This window comes from Corythoichthys intestinalis, chromosome 12 (genome assembly GCF_030265065.1).
Source record: "Corythoichthys intestinalis isolate RoL2023-P3 chromosome 12, ASM3026506v1, whole genome shotgun sequence".
In the NCBI taxonomy this organism is placed as follows: domain Eukaryota; kingdom Metazoa; phylum Chordata; class Actinopteri; order Syngnathiformes; family Syngnathidae; genus Corythoichthys; species Corythoichthys intestinalis.
Window position 1 is genome coordinate 23,886,486 of NC_080406.1, and position 17,322 is coordinate 23,903,807.

The 17,322-nt window shown below is 40.0% G+C and overlaps 1 protein-coding gene across 2 annotated transcripts in view; it reads right to left on the reverse strand.

Moving 5' to 3' along the window:
* Positions 1 to 17,322, reverse strand: part of lrp2a (low density lipoprotein receptor-related protein 2a) — a 125,161-nt gene that overhangs the window by 36,895 nt on the left and 70,944 nt on the right. For both annotated transcript variants that reach the window (XM_057851784.1, XM_057851782.1), the window contains 8 exons: positions 16,002 to 16,133; positions 10,123 to 10,324; positions 9,745 to 10,040; positions 6,040 to 6,706; positions 2,758 to 2,928; positions 2,464 to 2,687; positions 2,138 to 2,315; positions 1,870 to 2,066 (listed from right to left, as the gene is read on the reverse strand). In XM_057851784.1, coding sequence (XP_057707767.1) covers positions 1,870 to 2,066; positions 2,138 to 2,315; positions 2,464 to 2,687; positions 2,758 to 2,928; positions 6,040 to 6,706; positions 9,745 to 10,040; positions 10,123 to 10,324; positions 16,002 to 16,133 — 2,067 coding nt within the window. The remainder of the gene's footprint in view (positions 1 to 1,869; positions 2,067 to 2,137; positions 2,316 to 2,463; positions 2,688 to 2,757; positions 2,929 to 6,039; positions 6,707 to 9,744; positions 10,041 to 10,122; positions 10,325 to 16,001; positions 16,134 to 17,322) is intronic.

Here is a 17,322-nt window from a genome sequence, read left to right on the forward strand (position 1 = left end):
ATTTTTCTAACAGAAATAAAAAAATTTTGGTATATTTTGGCATATAGGTCGTTGTTCTGCCTTTGGCAATGTCCCCAAACTTTTTCCTGTGAGGGTCAAATAACTTTTCCCTTCTCTGATGAGAGGCCAGGGTCAGTTTGTAACAGAAAAGTGTGACGATTGCAGGAGTGCGAAATGTAAAAAAAATATTGTTTTTCAGAAAGCCACAATCAAATAACCCTCTGTGGATTCTTCACGGAACAAAAGTAAATAAAATAAAAATAATAATATGATATAATAATAATAAATAATAATAGCACTATTAATTAAATAGATAATAACCAAATAACCCTCTCTGAGTTATTCACTGAAAAAGGCCAGGAAATAAATAACACTACTGAGGGAGAAAAAAACAAATTCAAAATGCTCTCTGGCTTTAATCAGGGGGCCGGACCAAATATGGAGCCGCGGGCCGTAGTTTGGGGACCCCTGTTTTTATTTACCAGTATATTGAAATGCATGCCTTTTAGTTTTTATGGCGCTTTCACGCTCAAGTGGTGGCTCCCTTGCGCTTCCTCAGCGAAGAAGAGCGCGAAGAAGAAGAAATGCCGCATCCAAGCCAGTGAGCAAGTTAGTGAGAAAGGGAAACACTGCCACGAGCCTACGTTCTTTGTTAATGTTTGTAAAATATCCACAGAGCCAACGCCTGTATGTATCATCTTCTGTGTTGTTGTTGTGTGTTTCCACTCGCGATCGGACACTTAAATCCAGTTGTGTAGTGGTTTAAACGATGTGCTAATGCTAGCGAACGCATGCTAACTGTTTGTTATGACTGTGTTAGCAGCTAATCATCACTGATTTACGTTGATGCGAACCTGTTTGTTATTGGGGACGAAATTGATTTGTTTCATTTCTATTTTTAGTTTCAAGTGATGGTTGAATAAAGTCAGCAAATTACACCAACGTCTTCTGCATCGTCATTTGGGAGTTTAGCTAGCTTTATAGCCAAGACTGAGCCTTAGCGTCTCGGTGAGGACAGTGCAGTCTATTCCCTCCCGATGCAGTTATTTCCATCTTGCAATGACTGCAAGTCGCTTTGATGTAATTTTTCCTCGTGAAGTGAAGACACACTTTCGAGCGTTCGAACCTACGTCCTTGTTATGTTTACGGCGGCAACGCTCGTGCTAAACTATCGTAACCTTTCATTTTCACCCTTTTACCTGGTGAAGTGTAACCAAACTTTGGCGCGAGTGGTTCTTGGCGCCATGCTAGTTTGATGCGTCTGGACAACAAGACACGTCACGTCGCAATATGCGTCTTTAGGGATCGTTAAAGGGATCGTTAAGGCTTTTTCATTGTGATGTCGAGGCCTCGAAACACTCGGAACCTGTTCTGAATTGGAATCGGATTTCGATTCCCATCCCTAGTCATGACATATCTCAGCTACACTCAAGTTTAACCACTTTGCATTATTTTATTGCAATGTTTTTCCTTATTCAGATTTGTTTCAAGACTACAGTTACAGGTAGACCTCACTTTGATGTTTATTGGTTATTGCAATTTTGTTGTTTTATCACAATAGATTGGTTTATTTACATTTCAAAAACCAGAAGCCGTTCATTTACGAATGTGATTGCACTTTAGTTTATATATTTAAATGTTCACATATTAAGATTTGAATGAGGCAAAATAACATGATTTTTCTCTCAAATATATTGTTATAATAATTTGTTTCAGATGTACTGTAATTATTTTCTGTATGAAAATTAATTTGGTGTTCAAAAAGTCTTTTTTCAAACTTGAGTCTTGAAAAAGAGGGGGTCGTCTTATAATCAGGGCTGTCTTATATTCGGGCCATATTTGAACTAAAGCGCTAACATGTTAACTAACCACACAACACAGGATCTTCATCGGCGCCATTGTGGCAGTCCTGCTTGCCGTTGCACAGGAAGTGCGGACTGGTGCAGTTGGCGTCATTGCATTGAAACTGTCCGAGCCTACAGTGGCGTGAGGGGCAGGTGGTGGGTTCATCCGAGCCGTCTCTGCAGTCTCTTTGACCGTCACATTTCCACCAGATCGGGATACAACTGTTAAAGACACGACACACAATGTTTACGCAAACCAACAAAACCCACGCAATTAAGACAGCTTGACAAACCGTTCATTGTTGGCGCATCTGTACTGCGTGCTGGTGCACATAGGAAGGCATCTTGTCACTCCTCCTATTTGCATTGCCAGGAAATGGTCAGGGCACTCGCAGGTGTGTTCCCGCCCTCCGTGACGGATGAGGCACAGGTGAGAGCAGCCTCCATTGTTCACAGCGCAGGGATTGTTTACTACCGGAGTTAGAAGCAAGGAGACAGTCAAACAATCTCAGTTTACTAGAACAAGACAAATATATAGACAAGTATTGTTGAGCTGGTAATCTAAACCTGCACTTAAAGCAAATAGCTGGACATGATGACAGGTCAGAGCTGAACTCACCGATGGGCTGTCTATAGGGATGGCAAATGTGAATATCAAACGGTCTGTGTGTGGTGTTGACCAGGATTTGGCGAGCAGAACCGTCGTATTTGTTGCCCTTTTCCACCGTTCTTGTGTTCCAGTCCGTCCAATAAACCGTGTCCTCGAACAAGGTCACAGCAAAGGGATGAGGCAAAACTCCGTCGTACACCGTGTGCCTGTGGTGACCGTCTAGGTCGGAGTACCTGAAACAAAGATGGATGAGGATGGATGAAAGCGGTAAAGTTTCTCCTGAAAGCAAGAATATGGACTCACTCGATGTAGTTTAAATGTGCATCAGACCAGTACAGCTTGTCATTCGTGTAGTCTATAGTAAGGCCGTTAGGCCACTCTATCTTAGTGGTGATGATTGCCTCTTTGTTGGTTCCGTCCATTCCAACTCGGCCTATGAAGGCTTTGTCACCCCAGTCGGTCCAGTAAACATATCTAACAAGAGGGAAAAAAATATGAATTAAAAGTCAGGTAGGAAAAGGACAATAAAACCCTGTTTTACTATAAATGTGTATGATATAGCGCTAAAATGCTTGTTTTATTTTTAAAATTAAAACAATTTTGTAAATTTTCATAACACGACAATCTTAAATTCCTGTAATAGATAATATAATAATTCTGTTAAACACATCAACTGTTTGAGAAAATCCATTTAACTTTTTCATTATGCCGTGAGAGACTCCAAACATCGAGACTTACCTTTGGATGTTATTTTTTAGGCAATAACAAGTGAAACTAGTTAGGTTTGGTAAATTTTAGTAAACCTGTTTTATAATAAGTCAATAGCTTAGTTGAAGAAGGACCCCCATTATCTTTTTAGGTAAATTTTGTTTTACGCGTGCAATGCACCCTGGGTGTGATTGCGCGGCTGGGATTGACTGGGAGAATATCTGTGCTAGCTAGCAAGCAAAGCTAGTATGACGACTGGCATAATTTTGTCACATTCTGCTGCTGGTCAGATTGTTTTGTTCCAGAAGCTGTGTGATGAGTTCCCAACATTGTACCTGCATGCAATTCCAGCTAAGCCTGAACGATATATCGTTTAGACATCGCCATCGCGATGTGCGTATGCGCGATAGTCCCATCGCAAGCACGTGCGATAGTTTTTCTTTTTTTTGATCCACATACGCCTCACTTTCTGGTCTGCGCACAGCCTCCTACCCTCCTTCTCCCGGCCATTTGATGCTTTCAGTCACTGCGCACAACGATGGCTTTGATCTGGCCAAAGAAGCAGACTTCACAGGGCATCTGTCAATCATCGTTTAACTTCTTAAACAGTTGCAAGGAAGCCGCGCTGGAATGAATGTGTGTACTGTGGGGACGTTGGAGACATTTAAATGCCAGAAGTGATCATGAGGAGTTTGAAATTTCTACATGTCACTTCAACGGTCACAGCTAAAGTAGATAAACAGAAGCATTTAATAAAGCCAAGCATTTATCTGCTACAGTACTTTATTCTTGTTCAAAAATGATTTGGTTGGACAGTTATGTTTAAAACTTATCATAATTATGACATTTGAAGTGCTTAAAAACCATTTATTTATATACATTTTTTAAATCACTTTGGGGGGGGAAAGTGAGAAAAAAACATGTCTTTTATGTATCTCTTTCCACTGCTAAATCTGAATAAATACAATGGGCACAAAAAACACACACACACCAAAAAAAAAAAAAAAATGGGGGGGTGTGCTACTTCGCAGTTTTTCACTTATCGCGGCAGGTTCTGGTCCTCATTAACCGCGAAAAACAAGGGATGACTGTACACTGTGGGGATGGTGAGTCATCTAAAGTCTTTCCAAACAGCTATTTAAGTCATTTTCTGAACATTTCTTGAAAAAAATATATATACATTTTTTTTAATATCGCAATATAATATCGCAATATATCGCAAATCCCCAAAAAATCGCAGCAATAGTTTTTTCCAATATCGTTCAGGCCTAATTCCAGCTCATCGGCAGTGTCTTTAAACCGATCCTAGGCGGCTTGCTGAGATATTGCTGCCATTTGACAAGTTTGTATTCTTGACCCCTTCGTTGCGAGTTGCATCTTTGCCTTGGTTTTTCATTTGTCTACCGCCCTGGTTTTTGGACACTTCTACCATGTGCAGGTATTTGAGTCCATTATTTGTTTCATCTTGCTTTTACGCCTTCTAACTGCGATTTTCCCTCTTTTTTTGGGGGTGATCCGGACCCGCTGTCACGGACCTTTGTTTGTCTCCCTTTTGGCGATCGTGTTTTTTTTTTTTTTTCTGTGTGTTCAATGAACACTTGTACGCAATCCCTCTGCTATTGTTGTCTTTGTGGTTAAGCCTCGCTTCCGCATTCGCTGACTTTTTGTAGTTTTTCATCCGAGGACTTGAGTTACTGATTGCAGTTAATAGATCGATAAACAATACACATACTATCGACATAGAAGAAAATAACAGTGTCCGTGTGTTGTTCGTTCATGTTGCCAAACGTGTGGTTTTGAACGCTCCCTTAATGCAGCGCCAGTGCGGAGTGGAATAAAAATATAATCACGTTTGCTCACAATGTGTCTCACCTGCTTTAAGTGCAAATAAAGTACACGACAGTCCTCTTATATCTCAGTGTGCAAAATAAGGCATTATAATCTGGGGCAGAAAATGATACGAATAGCCAGCAATCAAACTAAGTTTAATACATTTAATTATTTGTTTTCCGTGTCGCCTATTCACCGCCACGCAAGCTTCGGGAGCAACATCTGATAAAGCTGAGAACACCGGCAGGATGATCATCAATCTGGACAGCGCTTTTACGTGACAAAAATAAGGAAAGGCAGCATTCTCTCATCACTAAGACGTCTCGGTAAAGATAAACTGCGTCAACGTTTTAGTGTGCAGTGATGCACAGGTTATCTGTAAAAATAATCAAACTGCTGTGTTTCACTAATCATATGTAACGCACACGACAGCTCTGGATGCCAACTATCTCCATAATAATATTGAAGTAAGTTGGATCACACAATAGTTTACCGTGAAGATCTGCAAACATTTTTGGAGAACAAACACTCTCCTGCTCTTGTGACGGAGCAGTGCCGCCACTAGCAAACTTGACACATGAACGCTACTCTCGTCTCATCCCGTCATTCCTGGGTTTTTTGCTTTTGCAGCTCGATTTGTGAAATATCAACAGGGCTGTCCTATTCATTGATGTTCCACGACGGTTCAAATTGGAAGGGCAGGACCGACGACATGTTTATGTAGTTAAAGAGTGACACTGTGGAAGTACAGCAGCATGGCCCAGTGACGTCACCGCCCAGAGTGCATTGCGTCTTCAACAACAATGGCAACCTACTAGTTAATCTAATTTTACAAATGTTATTAAAATGAAAACATTAAGTGGGGTTTTAATATCAAATTATTATAACTCGTACTAACATTTATCTTTTAAGACACAAGTTTATCCGTGGTTCCCTTTAAGAAATTCTGACCAACATCGACAATATTTAGAATACTAACACTAGTACATCATGAAGACCTAATGTAGGCCAAGCGATTAGTCAGGTTCAATCATGACTTTTACTTACCCATGTTTGGGATGCAAGACAATAGCCCTGGGGTTCTCAAAGCAATAAGTGTTGTTAGAGTCGGCACAGTGTTCAGCCAGTTTTTTCTCAAAACGTCCGTCCAATTCGGACACCTTAAGGCAATCCATGAAGCTATCAACCCAGTAGAGTTTCCTTGCGATCCAGTCGATGGCAAGGCCCTCGCCGTGCAGAACTCCATTGACCACTACTTCCCTGTTGCTGCCATTGAAGGCCATCCTCTCGATCACTCTGCGGCTCACGTCAATCCAATAGAACCGCTTTTCCACGCGGTCAAAATCTAATGCCACCACACTGGTAAGGCCCTGGAGTATCAGCGAATAGGCCTGCCCGTCCATGGACAGGTTCCTGAGGTAGTAGCGGTTGCTGAAGATGAGGTAAGGCGAAATATTGCTGTTCTGGCGACATCTACGTCCGTCTGGCTCTCGGAGGAAACCTGGCGCGCACTTGCAGACGTACGAGCCCACCGTGTTCTCGCAAAGCTGGCTGCACACGCTCGGCGTCTCCACGCACTCGTTTACATCGTCGCAAGTTGTGCCGTCAGACATGAGGCGGTAGCCGGGGCGGCAGGTGCAGATGAAGCTTGTGGCTGTGTCTGAGCAGTTGTGATCGCAGCGATGGACAGATGGGTCTGTGCACTCATTGATACCTAGAATTATGCAAATATCATAACGATAATATGCGGAAGAAACCCACAAGCTCTGTTCAAATAACACTGTAAATAATGACCAGTGATTTGTAGGAGACAACTGCACTGTAAAAAAACAAAAAACTTTACTCTGTGAAATACTGGCAGCGGTGGTTGCCAAACTTGTACTATTGAGAAAAAAAAGAAAAAAAAAGTCAAATTAAACTGACTTCCACTTGTATAGCGCTTTTCCACTTTTAAGACACTCAAAGCGCGTTGATACTACATCCTCATTTACCTACTGAGGAAGATGCAGCATCAGGTTCAGTATCTTGCTCAACGATACTTAGACAAGGTCACCATGGGGGAGTCGAACCCACAACCTCTGAGTTAGGAACGACTACTCTACCACTAAGCAACTACAAACTATCTTAACAAGAGACACATTTATTTATGCTATTTTAGAGCAAAACGACTGTAAAAACAATGTATAACTTTTCTTATGATGACATCACTACGTCTGCTGTCTCATTCTGACCACTCTCCAATTGGAGTACGAACCCGTGCTTTCACTGTTGCAGTCAAGCGTCCTGACTACAGAGCCAGCACCTCTGTGGAGCTTCAGCAGCCAGCACACTCCTTTTATGTTCTTAGGTAGTAAAGTTTTCCTAACCGTCTATACACATAGTACTTATGCTAGCAGCCAGAGGGGGGTAGAGTAACCAAAAATTTTATTCACGTAAGAGTAGCGTTACTTCAGAATATCACTCAAGTAAAAGTAGTCATCCAAAAAATATACTAAGTAAAATATTTGGTGAAAAGAGTACTCAAGTAACGAGTAACATTGTGAGTAATTGCTTATGATGATTTTTTTTTTTTTTCAGTATAAACAATGAACTGTTATTGTTATACTTTGAAGAAGAAGACTATAACCTACTACATAACCACATTAGGCCAAAGGGAAAAAAAGAAAAGAAAAAAAAAATCATTGAATTCCGGCGAGAGAAAAAAAATACAGAAACAAAGCCCTCGAGTGGAGAAAACATATTTCCTATTATGAAACTAAACGGATCATATCTCCAGTTTTCGTGATCAATCGGTGCGAGATAAAAACTGGGAGAGAGGTTAAAATCCGCGCTTTGGAGTGGACGGCAGCACTCTATGTAAAATACTTTTTTACTTTTTTCACGGTGTTTTAAAGATGCCACGTGATTGAACCAACTGGCGCGATCATACAGTGGGGAGAACAAGTATTTGATACACTGCCAATGATTGCCAGTGTATCAAATACTTGTTCTCCCCACTGTACAACAGCAAGGTTAAGTCTGATTGTTTTAATGGAGTCATGTGAAACTGGCAGTGCCACTGTTGGTGTCTGGTAAAAAAATGTTGAAAACAAAAATTTATTTTACAATTTAAAAATCTAATGTGTAGAATCAAGAGGAAACGTGTAACGACAAGTTAGCCCAAAGTTACGGTGTTAGACAAGCGTTCTTTTTCAAAAATCTACTCAAGTAAAAGTAAAAAGTATGGCTTAGGAAAACTACTCTTAGAAGTACATTTTTCTCAAAAAATTACCCAAGTAAATGAAACGGACTAAATGTAATGTGTTTTTACTAAAGATGTCCCGATTGATCGTGATGCCGATCGATCAGGTCCGATCACGTCATTTTCAAAGTATCGGAATCGGCAAAAAAATATCGGACATGCCTTTTTTTAATATAATGTATATATATATTTTTTTTTTTTAATTTAATCATTTTCTATATGTATTTAACGTTACAGACAAAATGTTTTACACTCATCCAGAGTCTTTAGTTTTGGCTTTAAGTAGGGCTATCAAATTTATCGCGTTAACGGCTGTAATGAATTTTTTTTAATTAATCACGTTAAAATATTTAATGCAATTAACGCATGCGCTGCACGACCTACTCATGCATTGTCGCTTTCAATCAATAATGGCGCCATTTTACCTATATATAGAGCCAAAAGGCAGTGTAAAATGAGTACAGTGAATTTTGGCAGTCTTTGACGCCTTTTTTTAATTGGCTACAGCCTTACAATCCCTCTCTCAACAATTAGAAATATCGTGCAAAGCAATGTGGGGAAGCAAGGTAGTAGTTGATCTTTTTCTTAACACCCTATGTTATTACCCAACGCAGAGAAGATATATCAAATGGTGCCACTACGCAGAGTCATGGTTGCACTTTCCATTATGCATTTGGGCAGACCAGTTAAATGGCTACAGTATCATTTACTGAAAGCTCAACAAATACACTAGATGGCAATATTTAGTCACAATATACAAATTCACATTTATCATTTAAGAATTACAAGTCTTTCTATCCGTGGATCCCTCTCACAGAAAGAATGTTAATAATGTAAATGCCATCTTGAGGATTTATTGTCATAATAAACAAATACAAAACTTATGTACTGTATGTTGAATGTATATATTCGTCCAAGTTTTTTTTTTTTTTTTCTTAATGCATTGCCAAAATGCATATGATCGGGAAAAATTATCGGGAATGATTGGAATTGAATCGGGAGCAAAAAAAAAAAAAAAAAAAGCAATCGGATCGGGAAATATCGGGATCGGCAGATACTCAAACTAAAACGATCGGGATCGGATCGGGAGCAACCCTAGTTTTTACCCATCTATGCTAGTAGCACAGTAGTCAGGACGTTCGACTACTAAGATGACAGTTTGGGTTCAAAATATTCATCCCAATTGGGAGGTCAGAGAACAAATAAAGGTGGCACCGGTGATGACCATGATTTTTTCCCCTCTATTACTAGATGTGTTAGGCATATTCAGACAAGGTTGGCGTGTGCTTTGATTACACATGGACCATGATATAATTTTTTACTACCATTATTTTCAGTTATTTTTTTTAAAAATGACTGAAAAAAAATATTTATCGAAGCTTTAACCTGTTTTATACATGTTTTCTGTGCTTTTCCCGTTATTTGAAATGTAAAATTTTGGCAACCCCAGCTTCCAGTATTTCACTGTAATTTTAACGTGATACAGTATAAGAAACCATTATCGAACTTACCGCATCCTTTCTCGTCACTGTTGTCGGAGCAGTTGTCATCCCGGTTACACACCTGGCTCAGAGGGATGCAGTGTCCATTGTCGCATTTGAACTCGCCAGGGGGACACGTGGGTGGGGGAGCGTGGCACATGTGCTCGAGCTCATCGGACTCGTCGCCACAGTCGTTGTCCCCGTCGCAGACAAAGTCGTGCGACACGCATCGACCGTTCTGACAGGTGAACTGTTGTTGCTGGCACGGCTGGTAAGTGCAACCTTGTTCATCACTGCTGTCGCCGCAGTCATTGCGTCTGTCACACCTGATTTAAATGACATCACAAAACTTCATCGTGCCATGTAGGATAAATATACAATACTGAAAAAGAGATTATTTAATGTAACCTGTAGGTGCTACGTATGCAGAGGCCGTTGCTACAGGTGAACTCATTGACACCACAAGATTTCCGCGTGCAGTTCTGATGCTCATCCAGCGCATCTGTGCAGTCTGCGTCACCGTCACACACCCAGTCTTGAGGAATGCACTTGCGCTGTGGCGGTTGGTTGTTCGCACAGGTGAACTCTGTGCTCGAACATGTGCGGTTGGCTGAATTCAATCAGAGAGAGCGGATTTAGAAAAGGTTAAGTAGGCCACATCGATGACCCGCATCTCACAGTCCAAAGACTCTAAACGGGAGTGTCCTTTTTACTCCGAGTATCCAAACGGATTTAGTGTCTATAACTGTCATTGGGAGTGAATGAGTTAAGGGCTACAAGCAACAAAATTATTCAGAGGTATGAGGATATTGCAGAAAAACCTATACCAATCTACAGTGTATCCCAAAAGTGAGTACACCCTGTTGAGAGAAATGGGGGAGGAAATGTTTTGTATTCATTAATGTGTCCTCAGTTGATGTTGAAATAATGTTCCTATTGCTTGTTATTATTGACATATTATCTTTTCGCCACAAGATGGCAGGATGGGACTTAATTGTCTAAAGTGCTACATTTATTACTTCTTTGTGTTTGACTTTGATGACTTTGACTTGTGGGATTGCCTGTGAAGACAGAAATGAGAGAGGATGTATCCCCATGTCAGTGGAAATTAAACACGCCAAGTTTTGGCTAAAAGACAACCTATTCTCCGTCAATTCTTCCTATGAATGCAACGTTGAGCTGCAACCACCTCAACAGGTTATGGGCCCAGGAGTCATTCGAAGGTAAAGTCAGTTTCCACCGTGTAGAAGGTCGCGAAGGACAGTGTGCTCACGGACTGCTGATTAGCAGAAAAAGCTAACAGGCAACATGGATCCACGAGGAACAAGTAGGTTACCTCGACTGGCATTTGACGGAGATGAAGCTAAATATGAACTCTGGGAAACTAAAATGTTGGGACATTTTCATCTGATCGGGCTAAAGAACACAGTGCTGGTAGGACCAAACACTGAAGCCGAGAGAGAAAATGATGAAATGAAAAATGCGGATGCGTATGCTGAAATGATACAACTTCTTGATGATAAAAGCCTCTCGTTAATAATGAGAGATGCGCCAAATGACGGAAGAAAAGCTCTGAAAATATTAAGGGAATATTATGCTGGGAAGGAAAAACCCAGGATTATAAATTTGTACACCATGCTAACATCTCTTCAAAAGGGAACCGAAGAAAGCATAGTGGACTACATAATAAGAGCTGAGACCGCCATCACAGCATTGCGAAATGCAGGTGAAACAATGGCAGATGGTCTACTTATCGCAATGGTCTTGAAGGGGCTACCAGAAAGTTACAAGCCATTTACAGTTCATGTGGCGCATACCGATGAGAACATGACATTTGCAGAATTCAAAACCAAACTGCGAAGTTTTGAAGAAACGGAAAAGTTAAATGCAGCAGAAACAAGCGACAGAGTGATGAAGACTAAAGCAAGAGCTTCAAAGCAAGCCACAAAAGCAAACGCTCGTGACCGGATCAAAGACGACACAGAGTTGGTGTGCTTCAAATGTGGGATCAAAGGCCACCGTGCAAAATCATGTCGACAAAAGACATGGTGTAGTCGGTGCAAAACGGACACGCACAAAGACACCACTTGCAGATGCAAGGAAAAACTGGACGGAGCGAGAAAAATTGCTGAAGATGGAGATCCTGACTTCGTGTTCAAGGTGAGAGATGAACAGCCTGACACCAGGCGGCAGGATACACACAGCATCCGGGAACGAGGTGTGATTGTGGACACGGGAGCGACATCTCATATCATCACTGACGAGACCAAATTCAAAAGCTTCCAGGAGACGTTCAAACAAGAGAACCACAGCGTCGAGTTGGCAGATGGTACCCGGTGCAGTGGAGTCGCACTCAAAAGAAGAAATGCGGAGTGCTACCTGATTGACAACGGATGACATGATGGCTGATATCATGACAAAACCTGTAACAAAGTTAAAATTGAAGAAGTTTGACAGTGTTATTTTTGGAATTTGAAATGTAAAATTTCATTTGGTTGTTAAAAAGGCATCAACATGAGAACAAGTGGGGGTGTTGAGAGAAATGGGGGAGGAAATGTTTTGTATTCATAAATGTGTCCTCGGTTGATGTTGAAATAATGTTCCTATTGCTTGTTATTATTGACATATTATCTTTTCGCCACAATATGGCAGGATGGGACTTAATTGTCTAAAGTGCTACATTTATTACTTCTTTGTGTTTGACTTTGATGAGTTTGATTTGTGGGATTGCCTGTGAAGACAGCAATGAGAGAGGATGTATCCGTATGTCAGTGGAAATTAAACACGCCAAGTTTTGGCTATAAGACAACTTATTCTCCGTCAATTCTTCCTATGAATGCAACGTTGAGCTGCAACCACCTCAACACAGCCCTTGCATTTTTGCAGATATTTATGTATCTTTTCATGGGACAACACTGACAAAATGACACTTTGACACAATGAAAAGTAGTCTGTGTGCAGCTTATATAATAGAGTTAATTTATTTTACCCTCAAAATAACTCAAAATATAGCCATTGATATTTAAACCCCTGGCAACAAAAGTCAGTACCCCCCTTAGAAACTACGTAAATCCCTAAATGTCCAAATTGAGCACTGCTTGTCATTTTCCCCCCAAAATGTCATGTGACTCGTTACAGGGGTCCTGTCAGCATTGCTGCAGAGATTGAAGAGGTGGGGGGTCAGCCTGTTAGTGCTCAGACCATACACCGCACTATACATCAAATTGGTGTGCATGGCTGTCACCCCAGGAGGAAGCCTCTTCTGAAGACGGTGCACAAGAAAGCCCACAAAGAGTTTTCTGAAGACATGTCAACAAAGCACATGGTTTGCTGGAACCATGTCCTATGGTCTGATAAGACCAGATGTGTACCGTCTTCACTTTTGTGATACACTTTATATTATTTATATAGCGACAGGCTAGCAAAAAAAAAAAATTTGAGAAAATCACAACCAAGAAAACTTTATCATATTGATCATTTTTCATATTAGTATATCTATGAAAAACACAATACAGGTAGTCCTCGAGTTACAATCCTACGCTGGCGACGTAACCAGAATTCTGTGTAAGTCAGAATTAACCCTTTAAGTACTCCTAATACCCCCTAAATCTCAAAATAACTACCTGAAAACATGTATTATATGTCATATTAATAAAATAAAGTAAAAAAATAAGATAGTTTGAGGTACGTTGTGTTAAATGGGGCTTTACTCACGAGCGGTGTTGTTAACAATGGCGTTAGAGTATAACAGCATTACTAACGGCGTTATTTTTTTCATTAGTGAGTAATCTAATTACTTACTTTTGTCATCTTTGCAACGCCGTTACTGAGGGGCGTGTTAGAGCGTTACTGCAATTTGGTTGAATAACGCGCATGTTGTCTGAGAGACACGGAGAGAGCAGAGCGGGAGTGGGGAGTAGGGAAGTGGGTTGTGACGCCATTGCAAACGCGATGCTAGGTGGCTCAGAACATTAGCATAGCATTCGCGTTCTCGCTAGTATTAGGATTTATCGTGGCGAGTGTCATCTTAAACTCTCGGACAACTTTGTTTTTTTTGTTTGTTTTTTTTTTTACATACAGTTCGTAGCGTTCAGGTGGGTACAATTAATTGAAAATAATGGACTGTTTTGCTGTTGAGTCTGCATTATCATCACCAAGTGGGCGTTGTCCTTATAGATTCCACAATAATAAAAATAATATACATGTATATTATTACCAAAAATAGTCACTTGCCCTAAACTTTTCTTGAATGATGTATCCATAAACCTTGTGTGATTTTATTTAATTAAAACGACTAGAGCAAACATAGGAGAGGGAAGAGATTCAGAGGCTCACCTGCAAATTGAAAAATATAATAATAATAATAATAATAATCTATATAAATTAGAGGTGGGAACATACACACAAGTCACTAGAGACGTCACGATCGATCGGGTCCGATCACGTCATTTTCAAAGTATCGGAATCGGCAAAAAAAATATCGGCCATGCCTTTTTAAAATATAAATATATTTTTTAATTAAATCGTTTTCTAATTGTATTTAACGTTACAGACATAATGTGTTACACTCATCCAGAGTCTTTAGTTTAGGCCTAAGGTAGGGTTATCAAATTTATCCCAATAACGGCGGTAATTTTTTTTTTTTTTAAATGTATCACGTTAAAATATTTAACGCAATTAATGCATGTGCTGCACGACCCACTCACACATTGTTGCTCTCAATCTGTAATGGTGCCGTTTTACCTATATAGAGAGATAAAAGGCAGCGTAAAATGAGTAGAGTTAATTTTGGCAGCCTTTGGAGCCTTTTTTTAATTGGCTAAAGCCTTACAATTCCTCTCCCTACGATTAGAAACATCATGGGAAGCAATGTGGGGAAGCAAGGTAGCAATTGATCTTTTTCTTAACACCTTATGTTATTTCCCAACGCAGAGAAGATATATCAATTGGTAGCACTACGCACAGTCATGGTTCCACTTCCCATCATGCATTTGGGCATGGCTACAGTATCATTTACTGAAAGCTCAACAAATACACTAGATGGCAATATTTAGTCACAATATACAAAGTCACAAGTCTTTCTATCCGTGGATACCTCTCAGAGAAAGAATGTTAATAATGTAAATGTATCTTGAGGATTTATTGTCATAATAAACAAATACAGTACTTATGTACTGTATGTTGAATGTATATATTCGTCCGACTTTTATTCATTTTTTTCTTAATGCATTGCCAAAATTTATATGATCGGGGAAAATTATCGGGAATGATTGGAATTGAATCGGGAGCAAAAAAAATTCAATTCTATTCTATTCAATTCAATCAGTTTATATAAACATACTAGTATATGATGGGAAAGACGTTATAGAATGGATCATGTAATAATGTGTAAAACATGAAAAGTAATGCCAGTTACTTAGCCAAGTAATTAATTACTCTTACATTGAGGTAACTGAGTTACTAACTCAATTACTTTTTGGGAGAAGTAATTGGTAACTAACTAATTACTTTTTAAAAGTAAGATTAACAACACTGCTCACAAATGAGTTGCCTTGCTGTGAGAAAAGGGTGCCGTGGAAAGAGTAGGGAGGCAAGAGAGGAAGGCTATCATGACCGCTAAGGTCGCCAACATCGCCTCTCTCAACGCGAGACATCCGAACCCCAAAAACCGGATCAAGACTCGTAAGTGGAGTCGGAGCCAGGGGAGAATCAGCAGCAGCAGCAGCAGCATGAGAACAAGGAAGTGGGACCGGCAGCAACACTGCTAGGAGAGGAGGGGATCCTGACGTGAAGAAAGGCAACTTACTTTTAACGCGACTAAAAAAAAAAAAAAAATGGCGGACGAGGCTCTGACGTCGTAAAGTCGAAATCATGTAAGTCGGGTACGTCATAACCCAGGGACTACATGTAGTGAAATTTTAAACAGTTTCCTACATTGATTTCAACATTAGCTAATGGAGTGGCACTGTATAACTAGTTCTGACAAACTCCATCTAGTGTTGAAGCTGAGAAGTGCAATAGAATGTAGGCTGAACTCAAGCTTCTTGTGCGGACCAATTTCAACGATATTTTCATAATTTGCTGCAGCCCAATAAGAACCGGGCAATGGGCCGCAGTTGGCTGGAGGGCTGTAGTTTGAGCACCACTACTATAAACATTCCCAGATGTACATTTTTTAAGGCACTTTATACTACCAAAGCATTTGATCAAAGATTGAGAATTTAAATGAAAGGAAAAATGGGTTTAACAAACATAATGAAGGTGATAAAAAATAGGATCACACATACCGCAGTTGTGCCTTTGGTCTTCATCGCTCATGTCACCACAGTCGTTGTCTCCATCACAGATCCAGGAGGAAGCGATGCACCTGCCATCATCACAACGGAACTGATCTGAATTGCAGGTCCTGGCCAAGGTTGCTACAAAGACAAAATGTACACCCAGATCAAGTTTTGTTGCTAATACATTTCTTTCAGCAAAAAAAATAGCTTTTAGTGCTGTCAGAAAGAAACCTAGTCGGTCCAAATCTTGTTGTCTGTTATTTGTACGTGTTGGAATTAACTAAAACAATAATCCGTTACTGAATTTGTAAGCTTAATTATCCAAAAAGTGTTACAAAGCTGAGTTTCCTGTTTCACTCTGGGAGAGCCATTTGACATTATATGTGTTTTTAGAAAATCATGAGTTATAACAGGATAAATGCATTTAACTAGCCTGTTTCTTTAAAAAATGGATCGTAATGTGTCAGTGCAGAGAATCACACAAATTAAGCGCATTTAGAATCATGTTTGCCACTTGTATTGCATAGTCAGCACATTGCTTTATTAATTTCATCACTCAAGGCTCTACTCTAAGGCCTTAGAGAAAGAATTTGGGAAGCTGATCTGAACACGGACATTTGCTTTTGTGTTAAGTATTAAACCCTCTTTTCTGGGCAGAGGGTGGCCATGAGCGTTGACTTTGATGCAGGCGGTTGATGCTGGCCCCTTGTTCATTCCACTTAATGAAAATATAGAAAATTTGCGATTTTGTTATGCATTTGGACATGATTTGGCATGGTGTTAATGTTGATGCACAACGCAAAAGCACAACTTGAAAGATACAGTGCTTGGTAATTTAAAGGGAACCTCGGACTTAAAGACTTGTAGGCTCTAATAAGCCACAACTGTTCTCTTTTACTAAAATATGTGATTAGAAACATAAAATATTGCCATTGGTTTAAAAATCTATAATATTTAGTACATGCTTTAACCTACGGAGGGCGCTCAGAGTGATGGCGTAGTTTGTCACTGTCACTAGATGAACACTACCAGTGTTCTGCAATTCCTTCCAACGTGGTGAGACGTCCAATACATGCGCACATTGGTTCAAAGTGGCAAGTACTTAATATTTTTGTCTTTATTGAGTTTTTTTTTTTACTTTGTCATTGCCTCAAAATACTTTTTGTATGTGTTTCCCTCTCATACTTTTAAGCATTGTGTTTTCTTGTGGTAGCATCAAAGCAGATTGTTGATCTGTTGACCGCATTAGTCATGTAGCGTATTTAAACCACCCTTATTTGATATTACTATGTCTAAGTATTTTTTAAGGCATCTGCCTGTATGCATC